This window comes from Ambystoma mexicanum, chromosome 6p (assembly GCF_040938575.1).
Source record: "Ambystoma mexicanum isolate Mex_15411 chromosome 6p, UKY_AmexF1_1, whole genome shotgun sequence".
NCBI lineage: Eukaryota > Metazoa > Chordata > Amphibia > Caudata > Ambystomatidae > Ambystoma > Ambystoma mexicanum.
In genome coordinates this window covers 1,500,617,504-1,500,641,509 of record NC_090935.1, presented here as the reverse complement: position 1 = coordinate 1,500,641,509, position 24,006 = coordinate 1,500,617,504, and the positions used below count along the sequence as shown (strand labels likewise).

The window sequence follows — 24,006 nt, the reverse complement described above, 5'->3', positions numbered from 1 at the left end:
GGCACGCCTGACGTCCAGGCAGTTCAGCACTCTCTGTGCTTCATCCTTGAGATCAGGAAAGAACATTGGAAGGACTATTTCCTCGTTCAGTTTCCTCGTTCAGGTGAAACGCAGATGGAACCTTGGGCAGAAAGGCCGGGTGCGTCCGCATGACTACCTTGTCCTTGTGAAAGGTGGTATACTGTTCAGAGGCGACCAGCGCCTGAATCTCACTGACTCTGTGAGATTAGGTAAGACCGACTAGTAAGGCCGTCTTGATGGTGACCAGCCTGATGTCCACAGACGCCATGGGCTCGAAAGGTTTGTGCGCCAGGGCGCCCAAGACTATGTTAAGGTCTCACACGGGGTGCGGTCTCTTGACTGGCGGGTAGAGCCTAGCGAGACCAGTCAGATGTTTCTTGATGAAATGGTTGGAGGAGGAGAAAGTGCCCTCCTCCGAGTTCCTGTACGCCCCAATGGCTGCAAGGTATGTACGGCAGGTGTCCACCTGTACGCCCGAATGAGCGAGGTGCACCGAGAAGGAGAGCACGTCGTCCAAATTGCAGGACAAGGGGTCGATTCCCTTGGCGTCTGCCCAGTGGCAGAACCTGGTCCTTTTTCTGTTGTACTGGGCCCTGGTGGCTTTGCTCCTGGCACCCTGTATGATCTCCAGATTGGCCTGGGAGAGGCTAAGGTGCCGAAGTGTTACCTGTTCAGGTACCACGCTGTGAGGGCTAGTTTCCCTGGCGCAGGGTGGAAGATGCTGCCCCACTGCTGAGCCAGAAGATGTGCTGGGCCTGTCGGGAGGCGGCGTGACTTGATTTTGCAAATTACCCAGTGGATCAGGGGAGTGGGCGGAAAGGCGTAGGCCCTCCTGCCGGTCCACTGGAGGTGAAATGCGTCGCCCAGAAAGCCAGGGCCCTGACCCTGCCAGGATGCGAACTGCAGGCACTTCTTGTTGTGCCAGGTGGCAAAGAGATCTACTTGGGGGTGACCCCACCTGTTGAACATCTCCTGAATAACGAGGTCGTTTAGCTGCAAATCGTAGTTGTCCGCTCCCAGTCTGCTGAGCCTGTCCGCCTCCAGGTTGGGTTCCCTGGGGAGGTTCAGAGGAGGAGATCTGGTGCCTCCCTGCTTGTTGATGTAGTACAAGCTGGTCGAGTTGTCTATCTGGATGAGGACAACCTTGCCCTTGAGAAGTGGTAGGAATGCTTTGAGCGCTAGCCAGTTGGTGTTCAGCTCCAACCAATTAATGTGGTATTCCTGCTCCTGTCGAGTCCAGGTGCTGTGGACCGAGAGATCGTCCAGGGTGGCTCCCCAGCCCTCGAGCGAGGAGTCTGTGGTGATGGTGGCCTGCGAAGAGGGCAGCCGAAAGGGCTTGCCCACCCGCAGGTTGCCGTCTATGGACCACCAGGTTAGGTCCGGGAGAAGAGATGGAGGAACATTGATCGTCCCGGATTGCCAGCCCCGCTACTTATTCCATGAGGCTGCGAAGTGCAGCTGAATCCTTCTCATCCTTAGTCTCGTATGTGGCACGGCTAACAGAACCGCCGCTAGTAGACCCAGGAGATGTTGGTACCACCATGCCGAGGTCACCTCCGTGCTGAGGAAGTGGGTGGTGGCCCTCTTGATGGCCGAGATCTTGTCTTCCGACGGGAAAGCCCTCTCGGAGCATGAGTCCAAAATGAGTCCCAGGAATGTCAGGGTCTGCGTAGGGAGCAGCTGTGACTTCTTGAGGTTGAGCGAGAAGCCCAGGTTGTCAGTGTGTTCGTAAGGGCCTTGGAAGAGTGGAGAACCGCTTCCGGAGATGTAGCCCTGACGAGTCAGTCATCGAGGTATGGGTAGATGTGGAGGCCCTGCTCTCTGAGGAGGGCTGCTACAGCGTTCGTGAGTCTGGTAAAGACCCTGGGGGCCGAGTTGAGGCCAAACGGAAGGACATTGTATTGGAAATGATAGCCCATGATCCTGAACTGTAGGAAAGAACGATGGGACTGTCAAATCAGGACATGTAGGTACGCGTCCTTCAGGTCCAGGGAGCACATCCAGTCTCCCTTGTCCAATGTCTCCACTATAAAGGCTGGCGTAACCATCTTGAATTTTTGCAGGGGTAAGGAGAGGTTGAGGGTGGAAAGATCCAGCACAACTCTCAGGCCCGCCTGGTTCTTCTTCTGAATGGCGGAAAATCCTGGAGTAAAAGCCAAAGACTCACTGGGAGGCTGGAACATCCTCCACTGCCTGGCTCTCTATGAGCGACCGGATCTCCGCCAAAAAAAGTTGTTGTCCCAAGGGTTGTCTTATTTGGAATACCTTGGGAAGATTTCTTAGGGGTACAGGTTTTCAAAGAGTTTAGAAAACGTCTTGCCACACACTCCCTCACTGCCTGACAGGACCCACAATCCTGTGTCTAGAGAAAAAAGACACAGAGCAAGTGGTTGGGAGACCAACATGTAGCATTGACACACCGGGCATAGGAGGCATCAATGCAAAATTACAGAAAATATATTGTGTGACCGTTCTGAGAGAAAAACATTTCTATGAGTGATCCCCCAAAAAAGGAACTGGAGAAAATGATGCCGGTGGGTTTGGATATATGTATGAATGACATCACTTCTGCCACAATATGGCACCAAGGACTCTTGGACTCATCCTCTCAGCCACATAGTGTAACCAGGAAGCTGGGGAAAACCTGGGTCAGACTGCGTCTGGACTGAATTTCAGATGAGGAATTCGTCGGAGGAATGTATCCATTAGAAATAACAATTCAGGTAGGATTAACATCCTGATCATGAAAATGCTTCCCAACATGGAGATCGGTAGGCGAGCCCACCTAATTTGCACTTTGATTCATGGGAGGGAAAATTATTATATGAATCAAACAGATTAGGTCCTCACAACGCTCCATGAAGACCACTCAAAGTTAATTAACAGAATGTGGGATCCAAAGGACAACCACAATACTGGACAGGTGTCTAGTTGATGGAGTGTGTGGAAATAGTTCAGACTTCCATAGGGGTGGGATATCCTAATGTACAATGATACAATCGCAGCATACAGGGAAAGTATGGCCATATTATTGTAAAAACTCCACCCTTTATCACAATGTGCATCTAGTGGTGACAGTGGACAACCCTGTTGTGTATTAGGAGTTCAATGATACACTGGTATTCCAGTATAAATGTTGTGAACTCCTTCATTGCAGAATAGTAAAGGTAGCTTTGTTTACACCGGTTAACCAAATTGGAGCTGGCGGCTGTTGGCCAGTATGCTTTTCAGTGTGCTTTTTATTTTTGTTTGCAGAGGCTGCAGTATGTGCCATGTGGCCTCACTAACAAACCCATGCACGTGGAGTCTATTTGTGGCTGCCTTGTTTCGCAAATGTGCACATAGAAAAAGTACAGCCACAGCAGCAAAGCAGCTTCGAGCAGGCCTCCAAGCCCATCCATTCCAGACGTGGACAAAGATCAGCCAAGGTTGCCCAAATTGGGCTCACACTTGCCCAGCACCAGCACTTTCTGCTGAGCGCCCCAACAACCCTAACTAACAGAGCAAAGCTGATGGCTTGGGGGCGCAGTTATTCTGCATGCATGGACAAGGCTCCAGTTCAGTGAAGAATGGCACCATATTTGAACTGCATGAGTAAACTAGAACCAAGGCATTTTGTTTTGGATTATCTGTTATTTGAAATAATAAGCAATATTTTTGTTTTACAAACTTCTTGGAGCTTGCATGACCCCAGTCACAGATTGTAAACCCGTTTGCACGTACAGTCGTGCTGCAGTGCTACAGTTCAGGTCTTCTGTTGCAGGGCTATCACGAAGAGCAAACATTGTATTTCTTTTTCCTTTTATTTGTGTGTAGTTTATGTGTAGTTAGGGTAATAAAACTTTCTGTGTGGATCAAGAAATAGAGGAGCGTGGAGCCAACAGGCCATTGTTTAGCAGCCAACTGATGTATCCATCTAGCTCGGGCCCAAGGCACACTTTGCAAGAGCCCTGGTTTGAGCAACACTAGCTGAGAAAGACAGCCATTGCAGTATATCGAATAAAATTGTTGCCAAGGGTCAGAGTGTGAACACTGGGCTCTCTCCAACAGCCTGCCTGCCAGTCCTTGTTTAGATGGATTTCTAAAATCAACCCTGCAGTGGATTACAGGAGCCCAACCTATTATGGTGAACCTTAAAGATTCTGAAGTCTAGCCAAACCCAATCAAGGTAGATAGAGTAACAAGACTTTAACTCAGGTCGGGTGTGAGAGTGGCCTAGAGCTACAATGAGACCACGTAGAGCAACACAATAATTCCATTTAGAGAGGCAAGTATAAACATATACTATGATTTATTTGGCCTTACAAATACACACTAAGCATTTAACCTTTTGAGCAAGTATTTTCATATAACTACTACCAAACATATATGTGCCCCCACAACTGGAGGTTCTGACTAGGACCCCTACACTTTAGAAAGTTAAACAATGGAGAGCATAACATAAGCAAGACTTCAATAATTGTGTGTTGTAAAATGAGATGAGAAAAAAATCAAATTTGATTCAAAGCCAGTAAACACAGGTAAGTAATCAATTAATAAAATTAGAGATAAAACACTTATGTGCAATCCTAGAATTAGATCTCTAACTCATATTACTACCAGCTCTGAAACAGGATGGGGCTTAGTGTCCTAAATTCACCAGTTCCACAAGCTATGCTGTTCAGGTAGGTTTACTATTGGATTTAGCAATGCCAGTGGTTGCGATGAAGTGTTGCACAAGTTTAGCAAAGTTCAGGCAAGTGTCTCTCTCAATCCCACCACCTTAGGAAAGTCCCAGGGAAGGATCCTTGACAAGACCATCCCCGATCTACTTCAGGAGACAGAGATAGGAACAGACTTTACGCCCATGTAACCCTATGGAGCAGAGTGGGGGGGACAAAACAGGAATGTAAACATACCCACCTTGCTCAAATTTACCAAGAGACCACTTCAGGGGTTCCGGAATCCTTTGGAGCCACGTATGTCTGTGCTTGGTTAGATTGAGGGAGGCCCAAGGGTCACAGATGCAGAGGTTGTTTTCGTATGCGTGAGGTTTCTCACAGAACCTGTATTATCTAAGTAGCCCAGGAGAGAAATGACCAGTCCACCCGGTGGTCTAGGGACAGTTCCGAAGGCTCAGCAGGCAAGGATCCTTGAGTAGGGGTTGAGATTGGTTTTTCCCACCAGAACAGGGGTCGAAACACTGACAAGGGCCTTCTCGAGATCGGGACAGAGGACCAGGGCTGCACAGGCACTGCACGGGAGTTAATGCTGGTTAGCTGCAATGGCCGTCCACTGGTCTTCAGCGGGCTCAACTTCTTCATAGGGGTCTTGGCGCCAATGATGATCTGTCAAAATGGGTCCTCCTTTGGTTCAGAATTTGGGCTGCACTCACTACCAGGTCCACCAAGGGTAAGGATCTGGACCATTCAAATGGGCAGTGGCTATCCAATCATAGACAGCCATTGGACAAACATTCTGCTCAGCAACAGACACTTGGGGAAATTGATGTGGAATGGGACCAGACAGTCCCAGCCCCCACATCCGGCCACACACAAAGACCGGCACGTTGCTTGGGAAAGCAGAGGCCTTGCCTGTGAAAGGGCTTTACATGTACGGTCATTCCGGATCCAAAAGGGCAGGACAAAGGCCAAGATGGCCAAAGGACAGGTTCAAATCTCTTGGCACAGCCATTTTAGAGTATATGTTACTTTTTATGGCATTATGTGTTTAGTGCAAAGATGCACGAGCAAGAAGTCATAAACACGGTAGAAAAATATTCTCTGCCACCAGCTCATCCTGGACACATTGCTTTTGTAACCTCAAAGTTACAAAAAGAAAAGTTATAAAGATACAAATTATCGTAACCGCACTTCATTTAAGGTGATGTGTGCAGATTTTAAAATGGAAGAAATTCACTAAGGGAAACACACTCTCTGAGTACTGATAGTCTTAGGGACTGATCAGTTTCCCCATAAAAATGGACACAAAGCAAGGGAAATAAATCCTAAGGCAGCCAAAACAAAGGATGTCCCATAGACGTCTATGGAAGGAAAGCAGCAAAAAGAAAATCTTTCCAAACATTTTTGCTTACTACTATTCCGGTGAGAGAGCTAAGGGTTGGTGTTCCTTCTCCCCACCCCTCACCTGACCTCGACACACATCGCTGAACTCAAGTGAACAGGACAAATGCTGAACTCGCTGTGAAGGTATCCGGAGCGATGAGGGGACGATTGCTCAGGACTACTTGAAATCTGTGTTAGGCAGAGTTTGTATGCAGTACCCTTTGGGTGCACTACACACACCTCTGACTACAGGTATAGGAAACCCAACCTTTGGTATAAGCTTGTACTACACAGTTTCTCAAGAGGGTTTAATGTGAGCTGTAGGGGATTTACACAGAGAGTCACAGTGACAAGCATTCAAATAAACTCTTACACACAAGGTTTCTTGAATAAACAATTATTAATTTATTCATCAGTCAGTTAGACTAAGCCTTCTTCAGAAGGGAACAATATAAAAAGTACCACACAAATATACTTCAATACTGTACACTCTTAGTTTCTAAATTGGTAAAGACCCTTTTGGAATGGGCCACAGACACAACCTACACCCTCAGGTGAAATCAATAGCTAAGGTGATGGGGACATTAATATCTTACTGTTGGCATTTAGAATACTGTTATAAGTTGGTAAAAGGACAAGGTTATTAGAACAACAAGAGACCACAAATATTCTTAAGCAAGCAAATACTTTTGGATCCCCTAAGAAGAGTCATTCAGTACAACAGGCTAAGCCAAAGTCAATGGACAAAAGTCTTATATAGGATGAAGCACTTCTGGTAGGTAAGTAGAAAAGTCTTTGCACAATGTTTTAGAAGTCTTTGAAGAAAAGAAGAATCAAATGTAGGGCCACACGCTGGTTAGACTAGTGAGAAGTAGAAGATGCAAGCAACTCTACAGTGAGTGGTAAGTTCTCTCAGACATTACAGAGATCACACTTTGCTTTGAAGAAAAAGTGCAGCAGAGGACTTCTGTTCCTGTGCAGCTCTGCAGATCTCTCTGTTCCTGGGCCTCAGTCGTGGGGACAAGAGGGATGACATTTTGGGACTCCTGCACTACAATTGGACGGTCACCGCTCGCAATATAGCAACACTGTGGTTCCTGGCTGTCGAGATGGACTTTCCTTGCTTCTCGGGTCTCGCACTCTGTTGAGGGGGCTCCGGCTCGGTCAGTCCTGCTTCCTGGGAGTCTGCAGGATCTTCCTGGAGCTCTAGGCCAGCTTAAAAGCAATGCACACAATCTGGTGTTCCTCTTCCTGGCTATACGGTTTCCAGCAGCAACTCTGTGGAAATTCAACCAGCTCCGAGATGGATGTCCAGGTGGCTTAGTTTGGGGTTGATTGGTCCCACCAACTCAAGGGGAGAAGTCATCCTTGCAGGGGCTTCTCTGTTGATATGAATTTGGAGTTTCAGCATGGCACAGCAGCAGTGCTTCACCGGGCAAACCAACGTTGCAGCAGGCGTCCTCTTCAAGTTCTTCTTCGGTTGCTTCGTCCAACGGTTGACTCTGCCTTCCAAGCAGATAGTTGGCCTGGCCAATCACCACAGAGTGCATTTGGGTCTCCTAGGAGACTAAGCACAGGGAGTTTCGGGTACCTCCTTCACTTCCTGCCTACCCCAGACACCCAGGAGCCAGAGGCGGGCTTGACTCGTGAATCCTGCCAAATGCAAAGTGAACAATGGGACCAAACCTAGTTTGGAGCGCAGAGTAAATCTCAAGAGGACCTTTCCACACAAAAAAAGGCAAAAAAAGAAGACCAGAGCCATTTTGACAAACATAGCACCCTTGGGTGTTTAGTGCTGCTGCGAACGCAGCCCGCAGTAAATGCACACCACGGTAGTTCAAAACGAAACCAGTGCCACTAGACATTCCGTGAGAAAAGGGTAACATAACAATGTTACATGAGAAGCTAGACAAAGGGGATACTAGGTAACCCCTCCATCACCCTATTATTGTAGGATACTGTGTGCTGGGTCTAGTTAAAATGAAACCACTGCCACTAGCCATTCCGTGAGAAAAGGGTACCATAAAAATGTTACATGAGAAGCTAGACAAAGAGGATGCTAGGTAACCCCCTCCACCATCCTATTGTAGTATAGTGGGTGCTGGGTCTAGAAAGTTACAAATGTAAGTAAAGTCAATTTCACTTTACTGCTCTGGTAAACAGTAATTTATCCCAGAGAAGGTATTTTAACCTTTGGGAAATCTGAAAGACTTCCCTGTGTCACTGCACTGTCGGTGCTGTGTGCCACAATGTAAAAGATGATGCCTATGGAGTTTGTCAGACTCCACGACCAAAAGAAAGACAGAGTTCAAAATCACATTAAAATACATGAGAGTGTGCGGAAAAAAGGGTCTCTCTCTCTCTCTCCAGGTTAAAAAAATCAAGTCCTCAAAATCCAGCAAAGTTGCTGGGGGTCTCTAAAGTGGAGGGAATTAGCACATTTCTTAGAGTTCTCCCTAACAATCTGTAACACCTCAAATGACAAAAGCCGAAAGCTCATAGGAGAAATATCTCCCCAACTCTGCATCACCAGCGCCCTGTGGGGAAACTGTAATAATAGAGGTGGGGACGGAAATCAATGCTTCTTCATTTTAAAATGTTATTATATTTCTGTGCCACCATCTACTACAGGACACACAAATATTTATTTTAAGATACAGGAAAGAAATCAGAGGTGTCGACTAATCTTATACATCCTGTTAATTGGAAAAGTTGTCCCTTTATGAAACCATTGTCAGTGATGAGTCTGTGGGACAGTGTCTGTGAGACTTAGCTTCTGTTTGCCAATTGGAATCTGGAGCCAGCACACAGGATCTCCAAACATTTCATTAGCAGTAGGCTAACCACCATAGGGAGCTTCCGAATACACCAGGCAGATTATAAACACGTTTTGCTGATTTGATCAAGATGTGAGTCCCTGATTTGGATAAGTGTGTTGGCTTTGACATTTTGAAAAAAACATAATTACATGGACACACAACTCCCTTTGAGTGATTTTATCTCACATTAACAGGATTCTGAGTTACCAAATCTAACTTTATTGACTGATCATTGCGAGGGGGGCAAGCAGTCTGTGTCCCGGGTCCTAAAACATTTTAGTTAACAAATGGCATGTCCCAGATATCTGTGCCTGAGAAGCAAGCACACACTGTTTTGTTCACACTTTCACAGGCCCTCCTCGATCAGTGAGGGATTGCAACTTGCTTACGAATTACAAAATGCCCCTTCTCCTACAGCTGCAAAAACTCACCAGCATAATCGCATATTCAAAAAAATCAAAAAAAGTACTGACATGGTGGTGTAGTGTATGGTTTTCTAATGCAAAAGTGCAGAGTAAAAAATTGTTAACAATTGTTTTTGGTACAAGTCGTTTCACTTCAGTATTTTTCATACCCATTCCCTGAACATTCCCTACACACATACACTAATCATATTGATAGGAAGAATTAATTCACTGCAGCACAGGTAAAGGAATTATGAAGCGAGAGGTAGCTGTGTGGTTTACAACGTATAATGTAAAGTGCTTCCTAACTCATATCACAATAAGTGATTTGCCTGGCTGTATCAATCAATGTACATATAATGAGCCAAATTGGAAACTTGTTATGGTCATGTCTGTCTTTGTCCAGCAAATAAATTTAGGGCTATGTCACTTTAAGGGAGAGAGGGAAAAAGAGAAGGGGAGACAGGGAGAGAGGAGGGGGAGGGGAAGTGTGGGGGAGAGCGAGGGCAGGGGGAGTATAGGGGAAGAGGTAGAGGATGGGTTGAGGGGGAACGGCAAGCAGAAGGGGAGCTAAACCGCTATATTACCACTTAAAAAAAGATACTACGTTTTGTCTGTCAGTCTCACAGCAGCCCCCCCTCCCCAATGTGTGGTGGCCATTGCAGTTGAAAGTGTGTTTAAATGTGAACTTTAAGAAAATATAATTGTTAAAGATTCCAGCTAAATATTCCTGCTATACCATGGCATACAGCCATTTGGCAAGAAGGCTATCATACCATCAAAAATCAATACTGTGACACCTCCATCTTGTACCCTGGGACAAAGCAATGGGTTCCGACTGAATACTAGTGGTAGACCATGGGTGTTGGGGTAGTGTCGATATGTATAACCAGAGAAATAAAAAGGTCACCCAAACCCACTTTACTCAAAAGTTGTTTAAGAAGGGCCACTCCAGACAATTATCAGCATCTAGCAGGACTGTGGCTACAGGGAGGTCTGAGGCTACCTAAGGATAGATTGAAATGAATTTCCTTAAATTATCTCGGGTATATCTATCCAGGATAAAGGCCACTTGGTCCAGGAGAACTAGGTTGGGAATCAGTAAGGCAACTCTGCAGAGTATTTTACCAAAAATCCTGTAATCAATGCTGAGGAGAGAGCAACGTTTAGGGTGACCAAACACTTCATTCATTGCCCAGTTTGGCCAGGACAGTAATGTGGGCCTCCATTGTCTTTTTTCCAGCAGTGTACCCATCTCCCTATGCATGCTATAACATATGCAGACAAGGGGCAACAACTCTTCAAACTAAATATAACATTTTGTGCCAACGCCATGAGAGCCCACAGCATTGCAGGAGGCAAGGTCATCAATTGCCTCCCTGATCTTTTCTCTGCAACAGGTCTACATAACAAGCCTCTATGTTCATTCTCTACCCAAGGTAGTGTGAGAACATCCAAATACTCTAGCACGTTGTGATGGCATGTGACCAGCTGCATCGAATATAGTGAAGTATAGAAGTTAGCAAATTGTATAGTGAAGTATAGAAGTTAGCAAATTGTTTATTAAATGACATTCATAAGATTAATTGTGATTCTGTTCTCGCATATGATTAAAAATGATAGACACCTCATGCATCTAACTCCCTCCCTGAACTTCTTTAAGTAATGGAAATGAAAATACAAATACTCAGTTCAGAGAATGGCTACTAAATTCAAAGGCTGAAACCTAAGAAAAACCATCAGAAGAGTTTAAGTGTAAACTACCCTCCCCTCTTGTGTTTTAACTGCCCTCTGGTGATTGTAAAATCAATCACTGTAAACGTGGCTTGGGGGCGGGTGGAGGAGGTACGTTCATCTACCAATTTAAAAGAATAAAATATATATTTTGAAAAGGGATGGTTGACCTACCATCCTGAAAGGTGTCATTGATTCCAACTGTAGCCTGGAAAGGCTTGTCTATTTCGGCTCCTTGGGCTGAGCTCAGGTACACAACAAATGTCTCCACTCCTTCGATCACCGGGTGCTGTGTATCATCCAGGATTGTCAAAGTGCAAAACTACAAGAAAGCAGAAAATAACAGCTGTGATTGTGAAAACAAGAACATTTTATACATTTTCTATTTGCAATTGGCTGCTACTGAATTTTTCAAGAAATCAAGTCACTCATATGTTAAATACAGTCTGAGATCAAATACAAATACACTAACCCAGTATCACGTACGCCCTGAAAGTAAATGGAAGCAATATATACAAACATTTGAATGTACTTAAACAGTAATTCATGGATTATTTGCGCCGAAAAAAACAGGATTTGTGCGCCATTCTGCCCGCAAATCCCTGTTTAACAAATGGGGATTTGCGGGCAGAATGGCGCACAAATCCGTTTTTTTTCGCCACAAATAATCCATGAATTACCCCCTTAGTGTAGAGCGTCTAGGCAGCATCTCTACTCAAAATATGTGCAGTTTACATCTGATTCGCTGTTCTTTTCGCAGAGCGGTTTAAATTTGTTTTATGTTTAGCAATAACCAAATATTCTTAACATTCATCTTAATAATGTCTTACATTTTATTTAACAGTTCCCTAAAATGAACCTGTCACTAAAAGTTATATAGTGCATGCATTATTATTGCATCCTAGTTCATTCAGTAAACCAAAGGTGCTTTGGTACTTCAATTTAAAATCAGGGAAAGAGGTATTGAAATAAATTATTTTAAGATCATTGCCCGCTCAAACGTTAAACATATTAAAGTTGCAGACATCAGCAAAAGCATTATAGGCAACAACATGCCCTACCCATCCAAGATATGGAAGATTGGAAAACCTAGCTGAATCTCTCCTGACCCACTTTACCCTCACATCCCTAACAGCAGTTCTACTTCAGCCATGTCTACACTATCTTTCCTACCTCTCTCCTTACCTACAGCATACCCCCATTCACACCTGGCATTCCGTATGTACAACCTCCATGTCTCTCCACATTTCCTTTCCTGTTATGACTTTCACTCATTTACCCTCCATTTCAGCCCTACTTGCTCTACATGTAGCGTTACCCAGGGTTCTAACCTATCCCCCTAGTTCTTCAATGTCTACATGGCTGCCCTTGCACGTGTGATTGCCACTTTCATCTCTAACTTTCAGTGTTATGCGGATGATATGCAACTCTCCTTCAGGCTACCCTCAGCCACCTCCTCTACCTCGCTCATATCTGGCTGTTTGTCTGCAATTCAGTCATGGTGTGTTGCAAACCGCCTCTGCCTCAACACCAATAAGACTGATATTGTTTGCATTGGGACTCCGGCTTTCCCACTCTCACTCTAGCCGGCCTCCCTTGGCCTTGCGCCCGCACCAACCTGCGAGGCAAAAAACCTTGGGGACATCTTCGACTCCACTCTCTCCTTCTCCACTCACATTTCGGACATCTCTAAAAAATCGAACTACCAGCTACACCTCCTCAGAGGTACTCTTCCCTTTCTCACCTTCCCCCAGCGGCTCACTGTCTCCAGAGCCCTGGTTCTCTCAAGGCTGGACTACTCAACCTCCCTGCCTCTGCTCTGCACCCTCTGCAACTCATACAGAAAAGAACTGCAAGACTTATCCTTGGTCTCAAGCCCAGGGAACGCATCACTACGGCGCTAAACTCCTTCAACTGGCTCACTTGGCTGCATGTTTCAAGATCAAGACCCTCTGCATTGTCCACAAGGCTTTATGGGGCCTGGGACCTACCTATCTGAAACGTTATCTACCTAAATACTGTCCTTCCCGAGCCCTCCGCTCATCTACCTCCAACCTTCTGCGAGTGAGCCGGTTCTTCAAGCAGAGATTCAGAGGGAGATCGTTATCCTATGCAGGGGCCTCACTCTGGAATAGCGTCCCTGCTACACCCCGTCTTGAGCCTGATCCTCCTTTTCTGCACTGCCTGCTGCACTTGTTCCATGCACCCACTATGCCAGTGCAGACTTGCATCGTTCAAAAATTCAAGGGCTCTGAATGACTGTTTTTTTGGGTGCCACCGGCATTGACATATCTAGGATCTACCCCACAGCGGGGCTGTCCTTAAGGTCCAGTGCAAAAAACATAGATTGTGCGCAACGAAGAAGGGGCAAACCCCTCTATAGCCGTACTGTTTGATCTCTATATATAGAGCAACAGAATAGGGCACACAGCACCATCAGAGTGTGTCCCTATAGCAATAAGGTAATGCACCTCCATGGTGTTACATCCGCACTCCCACGAAGATCACAAGTATAGGTCTTGTTTTAATTCATAAAACCTTTTATTAACTTTTTCTAATTTTGTCTTTCTGTTACACCATCACAAGGTTATTGTTTATAGCCTTGATAAAGACAGTCAAAGGATAATCAGCCTGCTAGCCACGGGTCAAGTACATTCCAAAATGGCCAACCGTTTAGAGACGCATTATCAAAATAGACGACGGTCTACAAATACTTCTAGCACGTCTCCTAGCAACTGCTTTGTGTTGCTGTGACGGGTACGCGATCGAACGCGAAGTGGCCCGACTTGCAGGCTGGAATCGTAACAGCTCAGGTAAGACAATGGCCCTCATTACGACCCTGGCGGAGTGGGTTTCCACCAGCGCTAATCGCGGCGGACCCGTCCGCCGTACTACGAGTTCCCTTAGCGCCATGGAGGTTTTCTCCGCCTGGTTTTACCGGGCGGAGAAAACCATGGCGCTAAGGGACCTCGTTGTTAATTACGCCGCCGTACTTTACGGCGGCGTAATTAACTCCTTCCCCACTCCCATTATACCCTATGGGGCAAGAATGGGAATGGGGAAGGGTAAAATGGGGATTGGGGATTTACCGCTCCGCCAAGGTCGGCATGGGGTGGTAAATCCGCCAACCCCCATGGCGCTATCGGCGGCTTTCCGCCATGCTCCGCGGTGCTTTTAGCACCGCGGATTCCGCCAGGGTCGTAATGAGGGCCAATGCCTTTAGGAACGAATGTCGAATCCTATGTAAGAACAGTGCCCACCTGTTACGTGGCACGTTATAGGAAGGAGGGAGAGTTTAGCACTGTCTCTATCATCCATAACACAATCGATCGTACGAAAGGCGATCATTATGTAAGAACAGCACCCACATATCGCGCGGCATACTCTGGAAGAAGGGACAGCTTAAACACTGCCTCTGCCATCCACAATACAATCGATTCTACACTGTCTGAACCATCCGCCTTACATACGCCAGCTGTTAGGGAGAATTCTCTGTTTAGGCTGAATTTCCTAACCTAGTGAGTCCCCCAGCAGCTTTGCTGGATTTTTGGGGTTTATTTTTTTTTTCTCCTGCCAAGAGTGAGACTCTTTTACCCTCACTCTTGGGCATGATTTGAGTGGGTTTCTTTGAATCTAGATGTGTTTAATGGGCTATGGGGTCTTTTACTCCATAGGGCTTCATGTGTTTTTGTGATGTGTGTTACAGAGCACCCTCAGTGCAGTGACACAGGGGTGTCATAGTGACCCCCCCAGTATAGACTCCATACCCTGGGACTGACTACTGTCTCCCAGGGCATGTAAAGTCACCATTGACTTTACTAGTCTTAAATTCTGAACAGAACCAGTACAAACCATCATATTGTGGACGTACTGGCTGGGGCAATTCAATTGCCCCGGGGTCTGTTAGTCGAGGGGGCACGTCTCCGTCCCCCCTGATCGAGTTTTGGCTGGTGGCAGTGGATACTACTTTTTATATTCGACCGCAAATATTTTCCTATGGGATTTCCCATTGTTTTAGGCTACTACCTTTATTTAATTATTTACGGTAGCCTCGAACATACCGCCGGTTTATTTAATTAATATTAATTCTCCGGTTGGTATTTTTTGCCAAAACTTGATTCTAAAATGGCGTTTGTTCTCTTCTGTGACTCCAACCCAAGTCGAGCCCTTTGTTCCACTTTTTGGCGGGCTTCTCCACAGAAGCCCTCCAAAGTGGTACCACTCTGTCTGGGGTACTTAGGAGGGGTGGAGGGGAATTTAGGCACCCTGGACTGAGTTGCCTAGGCAACTCAAGTCGCACTCCGTCCTGATTGGCACAAGTGGTGAGCCGGCCGGCTCACCACTTAGCATGTTTGAGTGACAGCTAGGCTGAGTGAATCATTGCATAAAAGCAGGGCTTTGGGGACTGGAACTTCAGAAGTCGCCACAGGACCTAAGAATCCGACGAGGGAGAAGCTGAGCCGACCTGCCATGACACCACCACCGCTGGAGCCCTGCTGGACCGTCTCACCACTTTTCCGAACGACAGAGGAGATCTCCCGCCGGAGAGTCTTCTTCCTTTGACTGGTGGGGATAACCAGTTTCACTGTCTTTTCGCCTTCCCGACGTACCTCGTGGCCGCCTTGCCTGTGCCAAGCACCCCAGCAACCGGGATACCACGTTTTACCACGACCGCGAACAAAGGTACCACCTTTAACCGGAAAACTCAGCGGCTGGTTTCGTCCCTGGTAGTGCAACGACCTTCATCTTTCCTCCAAGTCGAGATCTTCTCTTCCCCTGGACGACAACGCGACTTGCACCCACTGACAGGAACAACTGCCACCGCTGGAGGATCCTTCCCACGTAAGGTACCGTGTCCAGCCTGGCTTCCCTTGCTACCGACTGTACGGGGTAGATTTAGCCCCCGGCTTTCGAACCTGGGTTAGCCTGGGACACCCTGGCTAAACTTTCCTAAAGCCTCTCTAAAATCTTTTTGAACCCTCTGCAAGACTTTCTAAGCCTAGTGTAACTGTGTGATCTTGGGCGCATTTGTGCTCTGCTCTCTCTAAGAGTGGGCCCAGCCTTTGGACTTTGGCTCACCAGTGACTTTTGCTCTTCTGCCTTGCTAACAGTGTTCCTGAACCTTAGAGTGGTGTACCTTTTCCATATTCTGTTTTTTTCCCTCCCTTTCTCACAAACTTATTGGAGTGACATTTAGTTAAGCGCTCACCTCTGTATGAAAATAAGTGGTGTTTTACTGTGACTTATCTGATAAAGAGAAAGGGGTGTATATATTACAATAGTAACTGTGTTTAGAATATTTTACAATAAGAGTGCTGGAGTGTTTCAAACTGTGTGTTTTTAAATAAATAATTATATACTTTGATACCAAAGCTCTGGTCAGTGTTTGCTTGTATTAGTGTGTCTGAATGCCTATTGTATATACTTTGCATACTGCCTAACTCTTCTTGAGAGAAGTCTGACTGCTCAGCCACAGCTACCAGATAAATCTGGGTGGTACAGACTGCTACCAAGTGGGTTTACTGCCAACACCTGTAGTCTTAAATCTTTTGCAGTGTTCCCTAAGGGAACTGCACATGTTTCTGCCTAACACCAGCGCACCCATAACGGCACAAAAACCAACCGCTTAAATAAGACAAATGCGCACTAGCAAAAATGATCTCTGTGAGACTAATTTGCTTATACAATACGCACCCATGGAAATTCGAGTGGTGCCTAAAAAAGGCTGTTTTAAAAAAAGTACACAATGAGTGAAGCGGTTTTCTAGCTTAATGAATAGGCGATGGCAGCAGCACTGCATACCGTACCTTTCTACTTAAACTAACACAAGAACCAATGCCTAATCGCTCCTTATGCCTTGTTATAGGGGATCTGGCCACCCATCTACATATCCGGAATATCTAACATAATGAACAGAGATCCGGCTTCTACCTACCAACACCTCCAACCAGACTAATATCCACACGGTCTGGGCACAAGGTATTTTTCACTTCCACCTCTATGTGACATGTTTAGTAGAAATCACGAGAAAACCATGCTAGTAAATCTCTAAATGGGGATGTGGGCCCCTTGGGGTACCGGACAGAACACTAAGAGATTGCATAGATCTACAAAATGTTTACTCACTTTAAATCACCTTTTGATCATAAATAAGTAAATGCAAAATTGCCTGTACAAGAAATATCTACCGGAACCAGGCCGAAATTTCTTTTTAACATTCCCCCTAGGTTGGATGTGGTAACCACCACCATAACTTTCGGATAAGATGATCCTTTGGGACGCAGGAAATCACATGTCCTGATGAAGATGACAAGCGCGAGAACGTCATTGAAACCAGTCGACCACCTGGATAGACGATATTCCTAAGAAGATATGGGATACAGGATAAAATCAATATTTCTTTAGTAGAGAAGAGCTCTCTTCTTTCTCTCCTCTTCTTTTTAAACCTTATTGTGGGTTATTCTGAAATCCATAACCCTTTACCATTAATAGCAAAAACATTGGTTTGTATTAGGGCGCAGCGTTGGCCCTTACCTGCTTAAACACCAAATACATTGGTTATATTCTGATTGACACCCTTCAGTCCATACAGGATTTTTAGTATTTTCTTCACTTTCTTTGGTCCACTTTACAGGACGGATCAATAAAACACCAATCTGCCTATATACCGTGGATACACTTCTTGTGAAGGTGAATAAAAGCAATAAAGGGCCCACGTGCCTCAAGGAAATACATCCTCCCTGCAATGTTCACGGAATAAAAGTAGATGGGTCATGGTCCCCCCCCCCTTTTTTTTTTTTTTTAATAAATCTTTTTTTATTGGTTTGTTAAACAGAGAACAAAAAGAAGAAAAAGAAAGGTAGCACTTTCAGCATGAGTACACAAAAGACATTAGGAGACCTATCATCAAGATCGCAATAGACAGGGTGCTCAACATATTCCTTGACAGTTGTGTGGTTCTGCGGGGGTGGGGGGGACTGGGGCTCGAATTCGGAAATCTGCACCCTCCACCCGGCAGCTGCGTAGGGCGTCGCCGCTGTCCCTTGTTTTGGTCTTAGCATTTATAGTTCCCATTTTCCCCATATTTTCTGGAACTTACGGGGGGAGCCCCTTGCATTATAAATTCGCCTCTCCAGGGAGGCGCATCTGTCCATTTCATTGGACCATCTGTCAATGGTTATCCTGTCCCCCGAGCCCCATGTGGCTGCCGTGAGTCTCTTTCCAGCACCAAGTGCTACTCCTAGAAACAATCTTTCATACTTGTTAAGGTCAGTTTCGCCCCCTATACCCAGTAGGATAAGCTTAGGGTCTCTCGGGATTGTGGAGCCAAGTATTCTGGAGAGGCGGAGTAAACACGCAGTCCAAAACTCCTGTAGTACCCCACACTCCCATAACAAATGGTAGAAGGTGCCCTCTGCCCTCTTGCATCGACTACATTCTGCGGTTACATCCCCATCCCAACTGGCCATTTGCGTTCTGGAGTAGTAGGACCTGTGCAGAATTCGGAGCTGAATCAGCCGGAGTTTGGCATCTATCCCTATTTCCCTCGGGGACATCAGGGCCTCCACCCACTCCTCCGCCTCTAGTGGCCCTAGGTCCTGTTCCCATTTAGCCCTGAGATTGTCAAGTTCCCTGGATCCAAAGGAGTTAATTGCCTGATAGAGGGTGGAGGTTACCTTATGGGGGATGGGGTGCGGGAGTATGTTTGTTTCCAGGGGAGAGCAGGCAGGTATATCGGCCAGGTTCGGGAGTTGGGTGTTAATGGCGTGTGTGAGCTGGAGGTATCTGAAGCGGTCCATGGGTGACAGCCCGTGTCTCGTTCGCAGGGTTTCAAAGTCCATCATTCGCCCCTCCTGGACTATGTCCGCCAGTGTGGTTATCCCTTTGGTCCCCCCCTTTTTAAGTAACCCTTTTTTGGCTAATTCTGTTGTAGCCAGTGAAAAGACCAACATGAGTAGTATACCTTGTAGATACAGGGACAGCTTCCTCCTTTCTTTCCCTATTAGATAGGCGGCCCATCTCCTTCCTAGGGTCAGGCACCCCACACTGGGAAAGGGTGTTCTTCCGTCTAGGGTTTTCAGTAGCTTACACCTTGACTGTACAGAAGAAGCAATACTACAAGTAATGTTCTACCTGACAAGTGTTTTTGTGTGATATAACAGGTACCTTAATTAACACTTAAGGCCATTTGCTAACTCCAATCAGATTCCCCGATTGTTCTGTGTACTCCTCGACTCCAGACATGATGTCAGCGATCGTATTTAAGGCATGCACTACGCCCCCTTAACTTGGTTTGCAACCTCCCCCCACCCCCCATCCCGAACTCAGCATTCAAATGGAAGATCACATGCACTGAAAGGGAGAGGCCTGTAATCATCTCTTATTTTTTGTGAGAAATTGATAGCCAATTAAGAAACCTGGCCCGACCTAAACCATGATGATGGTTTATATATCTTTGTTAGTCACAAAACATTAAAAAAAAAAAAAAAAAAAAAACCCAGCATTGAAACGCCAACTCTTCTCTCATCCTCCATACAGAAAGAATAACAGAGAAATCAGACACATGAGCAAGCCCACCACTAGTATCCACATAGGGGTAGGTAGGGAGGGTGATGATGAATCTGTGGGAGTGGAATCCATAGAAAGAACAGTACTGGTAAGTAATTTATCCTTCAATGGATTGCATTCTCTCACAGATTCCTCACCTTGATAGGCTCCCAAAGCCCAAAGGAGGAGGTGGGAATGGAAGCTACACCAATAAACTATGTAATATTGCCCTACCAAAAACGGGCATACTTGCCCCGGGCCAGGTCTAAACTAAAATGTTTGAGAAAAGTATGCATCAAGCCCATGCTGGGGCCTGACAAACCTTTCATGGTCATGCCCCTTTGGAGGGCAGATGAAGCCACTACACCTCTACTAGAATGGGCACTTAATCCTGACAGCACTCCCTAACCTGCTTTCTCATAGCATTTCGCTATGCATAAAACAATCCACTGTGAGATTGTCAGATTTTTTTTTCCAAGTAGATATTTTATTTATTATCAATCAAAAACACAGTAACAATAAACAATAGACATCGGTATCGGCACAAGCTTAAAAGGCACAATTCATTGTAATGATAAAATAATCATGTGATGGTCGCATAATTCATTCATGGTATTGTTTGACCATGGAACTGGGAGTAGCAGAGAAAAGTTACATATCGGGAAGGATATGTCAGCTCGTGGTTCAGTCCAGCCAGCGGGCGGGGGGTGGGGAGTTTGCATGAGGGCTGGGTAGCGATCTGCATAATCCATAAATGGGGCCCAAATGTTTCGGAAGGGATTGAGATTGCCCATGCGAAGTGCGGTGATCCTTTCCGCTATGACGATGTCCCAACACTTGGCCCACCATAACGGAATCGAGGGACCCTCGGGATGTTTGCATAGGCAGGCGAGGGCTACCTTGGCTGGTGTTAACAAGTGTGTGCACAGCCGGGCTGCGTTCCCCGACAGCGGTAGATCCCCATCTCCCGTGTCCCCCAGCAGGACGATTTCAGGGTCCCATGGGATAGTGAGACCTGTGATTGCCTGCACGTGGTTCAGCACCCCTTTCCAGTAGTGTGCTGCTTTAGGGCATTCCCATTGGAGATGGAATAGCGACCCCTCCCGCGGGCATCCTCTCCAGCAGTTCGGTGATGGGCTTGCGCCCGCTTTGTATAACTGGGCCGGGGTAGTATAGCACCTGAAGCACACCTTGTATCCCCCTTCCCTGTTAGTAACACACCGAGTGCTTTTATGAAGTCTTCACCATATTTTACGCCATGTCTCCGGCTCCAGGGGCTGCCCCAGGTCCCTCTCCAAGTGCAACATATATCTTTCTTTCGTCTCTGGGCTCGTTTTTTCCAAGAGTCTGTAGAGGGCGGATATCTTGCCCCTTGGGGGGGAGAAGGGAGGATGTCAGTGTGAGTTCCAGAGGCGTTAAGGCTCTGGACGTGCGTTCTTTAACGCTGCACTGTGGAATCCAGTGGCGAATCTGTGCATAGTGGAACCTCTCCTCCTCGGGGATGTTGAATCTCGCTTTGCAGTTTTCAAATGAAAGCGGTTGGCCCTTCTCCAGAAAGTCTGAAATTCTATGTAGGCCACCCTCCTTCCACCTGATGAAGCTGTGATTACAAAGGCCAGGGGAGAAACCCGGGTTATCCCAGATTGGGGTCAATGGGCCCAGTGAGCTTTTGGTTCCACATTTCCCAGCTGCAGCTCTCCAGCTGTCTACTGTGTTGTGTGTTGCTGATAGCGGATTCAGGGTGGTTGATGATCTCCAGGATTGGATATGTGGTAGGTCGGGCAGGGGTGTCTTGCACCATGCTTCTTCCAGTTGCAGCCAAAGTGGGCGATCTGCTGTGCATGTCCAAGAGAAGGCATGTGTGAGCTGGGCCGCACGCCGGTATCTGGAGATGTCCGAGACACCAAGTCCTCCCAGCTGTCGACTCTTTGCAATACGAGTCCTCCCCCCCCCCCCACCTCCCCAGATGAATTTCATGACTTCTCGCTGTAAAGAAGTAAGGTCTTTTTCGGGACATGGGTTGGTAATGCATGGCAATGGTATAACACTCTGGGGAGTAAGTTCATTTTCACCGCCGCCACCCGACCCAACCAGGAAATCTCCTGTTTGTTCCACCGTTTCATGTCTGTTCGGAGTGCTTTGAACAGTTGCGGGAAATTATGTTTGTAGATCAGAGTGCTGTCTTTGGGAATTTGAACCCCCCAGGTATTCGAGTGTGACGTTTGCCCATGGGATCGGCAGGTCGGGGCACAGAGTATCTCTCCGTTGCTTTGGAAGGTTGATCGGCAAAGCTGAGGACTTATCGTAGTTCACTCTGAACCCAGAGATTGCCCCAAAAGCCTTAGGTTCTGCAAGCAGGGGTTGCAGTGATATATCTGGGTCGGTGATGGTTAGAAGAACATCATCCGCGTAGAGTGCCACTTTGTGCTCTATCCCACCCACAGTGAGCCCCCTGATGTTTGGGTTAAGGCAGATCCTCTCGGCAAATGGTTCCATAGATAAGGCGAACACCAAGGGTGACAACGGGCAACCCTGGCTGGTCCCTCTGGAGATGGGGTTGGGCATTGATTTCCTCCCGTTGACTCAGAGTTGTGTGGACGGGGACACATAGTTTGCCATTATCCAGGTTATGAAATTATGGCCCAGCCCCATGCTGGTCAGGGTGCTCTGGATGTAGTCCCAGTTTACAAGATCAAATGCTTTATGTGCGTCGAGGGATATTATTAGCATCAGTGTCTTCATCCTATTCGCAGATTCAACAATATTTAGTGTGCGCCGGATATTATCATGCGTCCCTCTACCCGGGATAAAGCCTGTTTGATCGTTGTGTATCAACTCGGGAAGAAATCTGCCCAACCTGGCGGCTAGTTCCTTGGAGTAGATCTTTCCCTTGGTATTCATTAGTTCTATGGGCCTATATGAGGCCGCTTGTTCGGGGTCCTTTCCCGGTTTCAGGAGTAGAATGGTAGTTGACTCAGCCATGGAATTTGTTACCTTTTTGGTGGATAGGAAGGAGTTGAATAGTAGTGTTAGTTGCGGAACTAAGATGTGTGCAAATGTTTTGTTGAATTTAGCTGTCAGCCCATCCGACCTGGGACAGTGTTTTTTAGAGACTTTATGGCCTCGAGGATTTCCTCTGCGGAGATCGGGGCTTCTAGGGAGTCGAGGGGGGCTGTGACCTCCGGGGCGCAAAATGATGCTAGATAATGTCGCTGCCGATCTCTATCTTCTGAAGAAGAAAGTGGCCCCTGCATGAGAGACTTGTGGTGGTCTGCCAGGTTTTCAATTATGTCAAAAGTGGTGAATTTGCTTTTCCCATCCGGCCCTTTGAGGCGTATGATATTGTTTCTACTGTGTGTATTTTGTAGTTTGTATGCTAATAACCGGTTTGCCTTATTAGTGTTACGATAATAAAATTGTTTTGTGTATGCCAGGGCCTTTGCAGTGCGGTCAGCCCAATGCATTTCCAGCGCCCTTCTAGCTTTTTTTTTTAGCTCCCTGTCCGCCTTTCTAGAGAATTGGGTCTTTAATTCTTTTTCTAAAGCTGAGACTTTGGATTCTAGAGCTTGTGTGTACATTTTGGAGATTCTGGCCTGCTCAGCGGCTGTGCTAATAAATACCCCTCTTATTACAGGCTTCATGGTGTCCCACAGTAGTCCTATTGTGATTTCGGGGTTCTGATTTTCTTTGAAGTAATTTCTTAAGGCATCTTCGGCTTCTCCCCTAATCGCTTGATCTAATAGAAGGCTATCATTGAGCTTCCGGAATCTGGAAGGAGGGTCGGGCCCCCCAGAATTGACAGATCCGCCAATACTGGTGCGTGATCGGATACCATGTGCGTATGTATTTCAATGTTGCTGAAGCAGGGGAATAGAGTGCTGGTGGCTAGTAACAGATCAATGCGGGAGTGCCCTCCATGCGCGTTTGAGTAGTGTGTATCATCGCTGGATTCTGGGTTTGCTACCCTCCATATATCTAATGTGTCCGATTCTCTTAGCAGCCTAGCTAAGGCCAGACCGCGGGTGATATCAATGTTGGATGGGGGCAGCGATTTGTCCCTTATGGGATCTGGGATTGTGTTAAAGTCCCCCCCCCCGACTAGGAGGAATCCTGTGGTGAAGGTTAGCAGTGGCGGGAGTAGCTGAAGAATGAATTTGTCCTGATTTGTGTTAGGGGCGTATATCCCCACGATTGTAATTGGTTGCTCCGCAATGTTCCCACGTATGAGGAGATATCTGCCTGTTGGATCCTTTTTGACCGTGGGGCTGGACAGGGGGAACTTGTCGCTTAATAGGATCGCCACACCCCTTTTTTTCTCGCCACTGGAGGCGAAGAATTTCTGTTTGAAGCGTTTAAATTTGATTCGATGCTCGTTGGCTGGCAGGAGGTGGGTCTCCTGGAGTATTACCACATCTCCTTTTAGCGCTGCCAGCCTAT

General features: G+C 46.6%; 1 protein-coding gene across 1 annotated transcript in view; it reads right to left on the bottom strand.

The window, feature by feature from the left end:
• FRAS1 (Fraser extracellular matrix complex subunit 1) overlaps window positions 1–24,006 on the bottom strand; it is a 1,618,415-nt gene that overhangs the window by 325,467 nt on the left and 1,268,942 nt on the right. Inside the window, exon 56 of the mRNA XM_069626341.1 lies at window positions 11,197–11,344. Within this exon, the coding sequence (XP_069482442.1) occupies window positions 11,197–11,344 (148 nt within the window). The remainder of the gene's footprint in view (window positions 1–11,196; window positions 11,345–24,006) is intronic.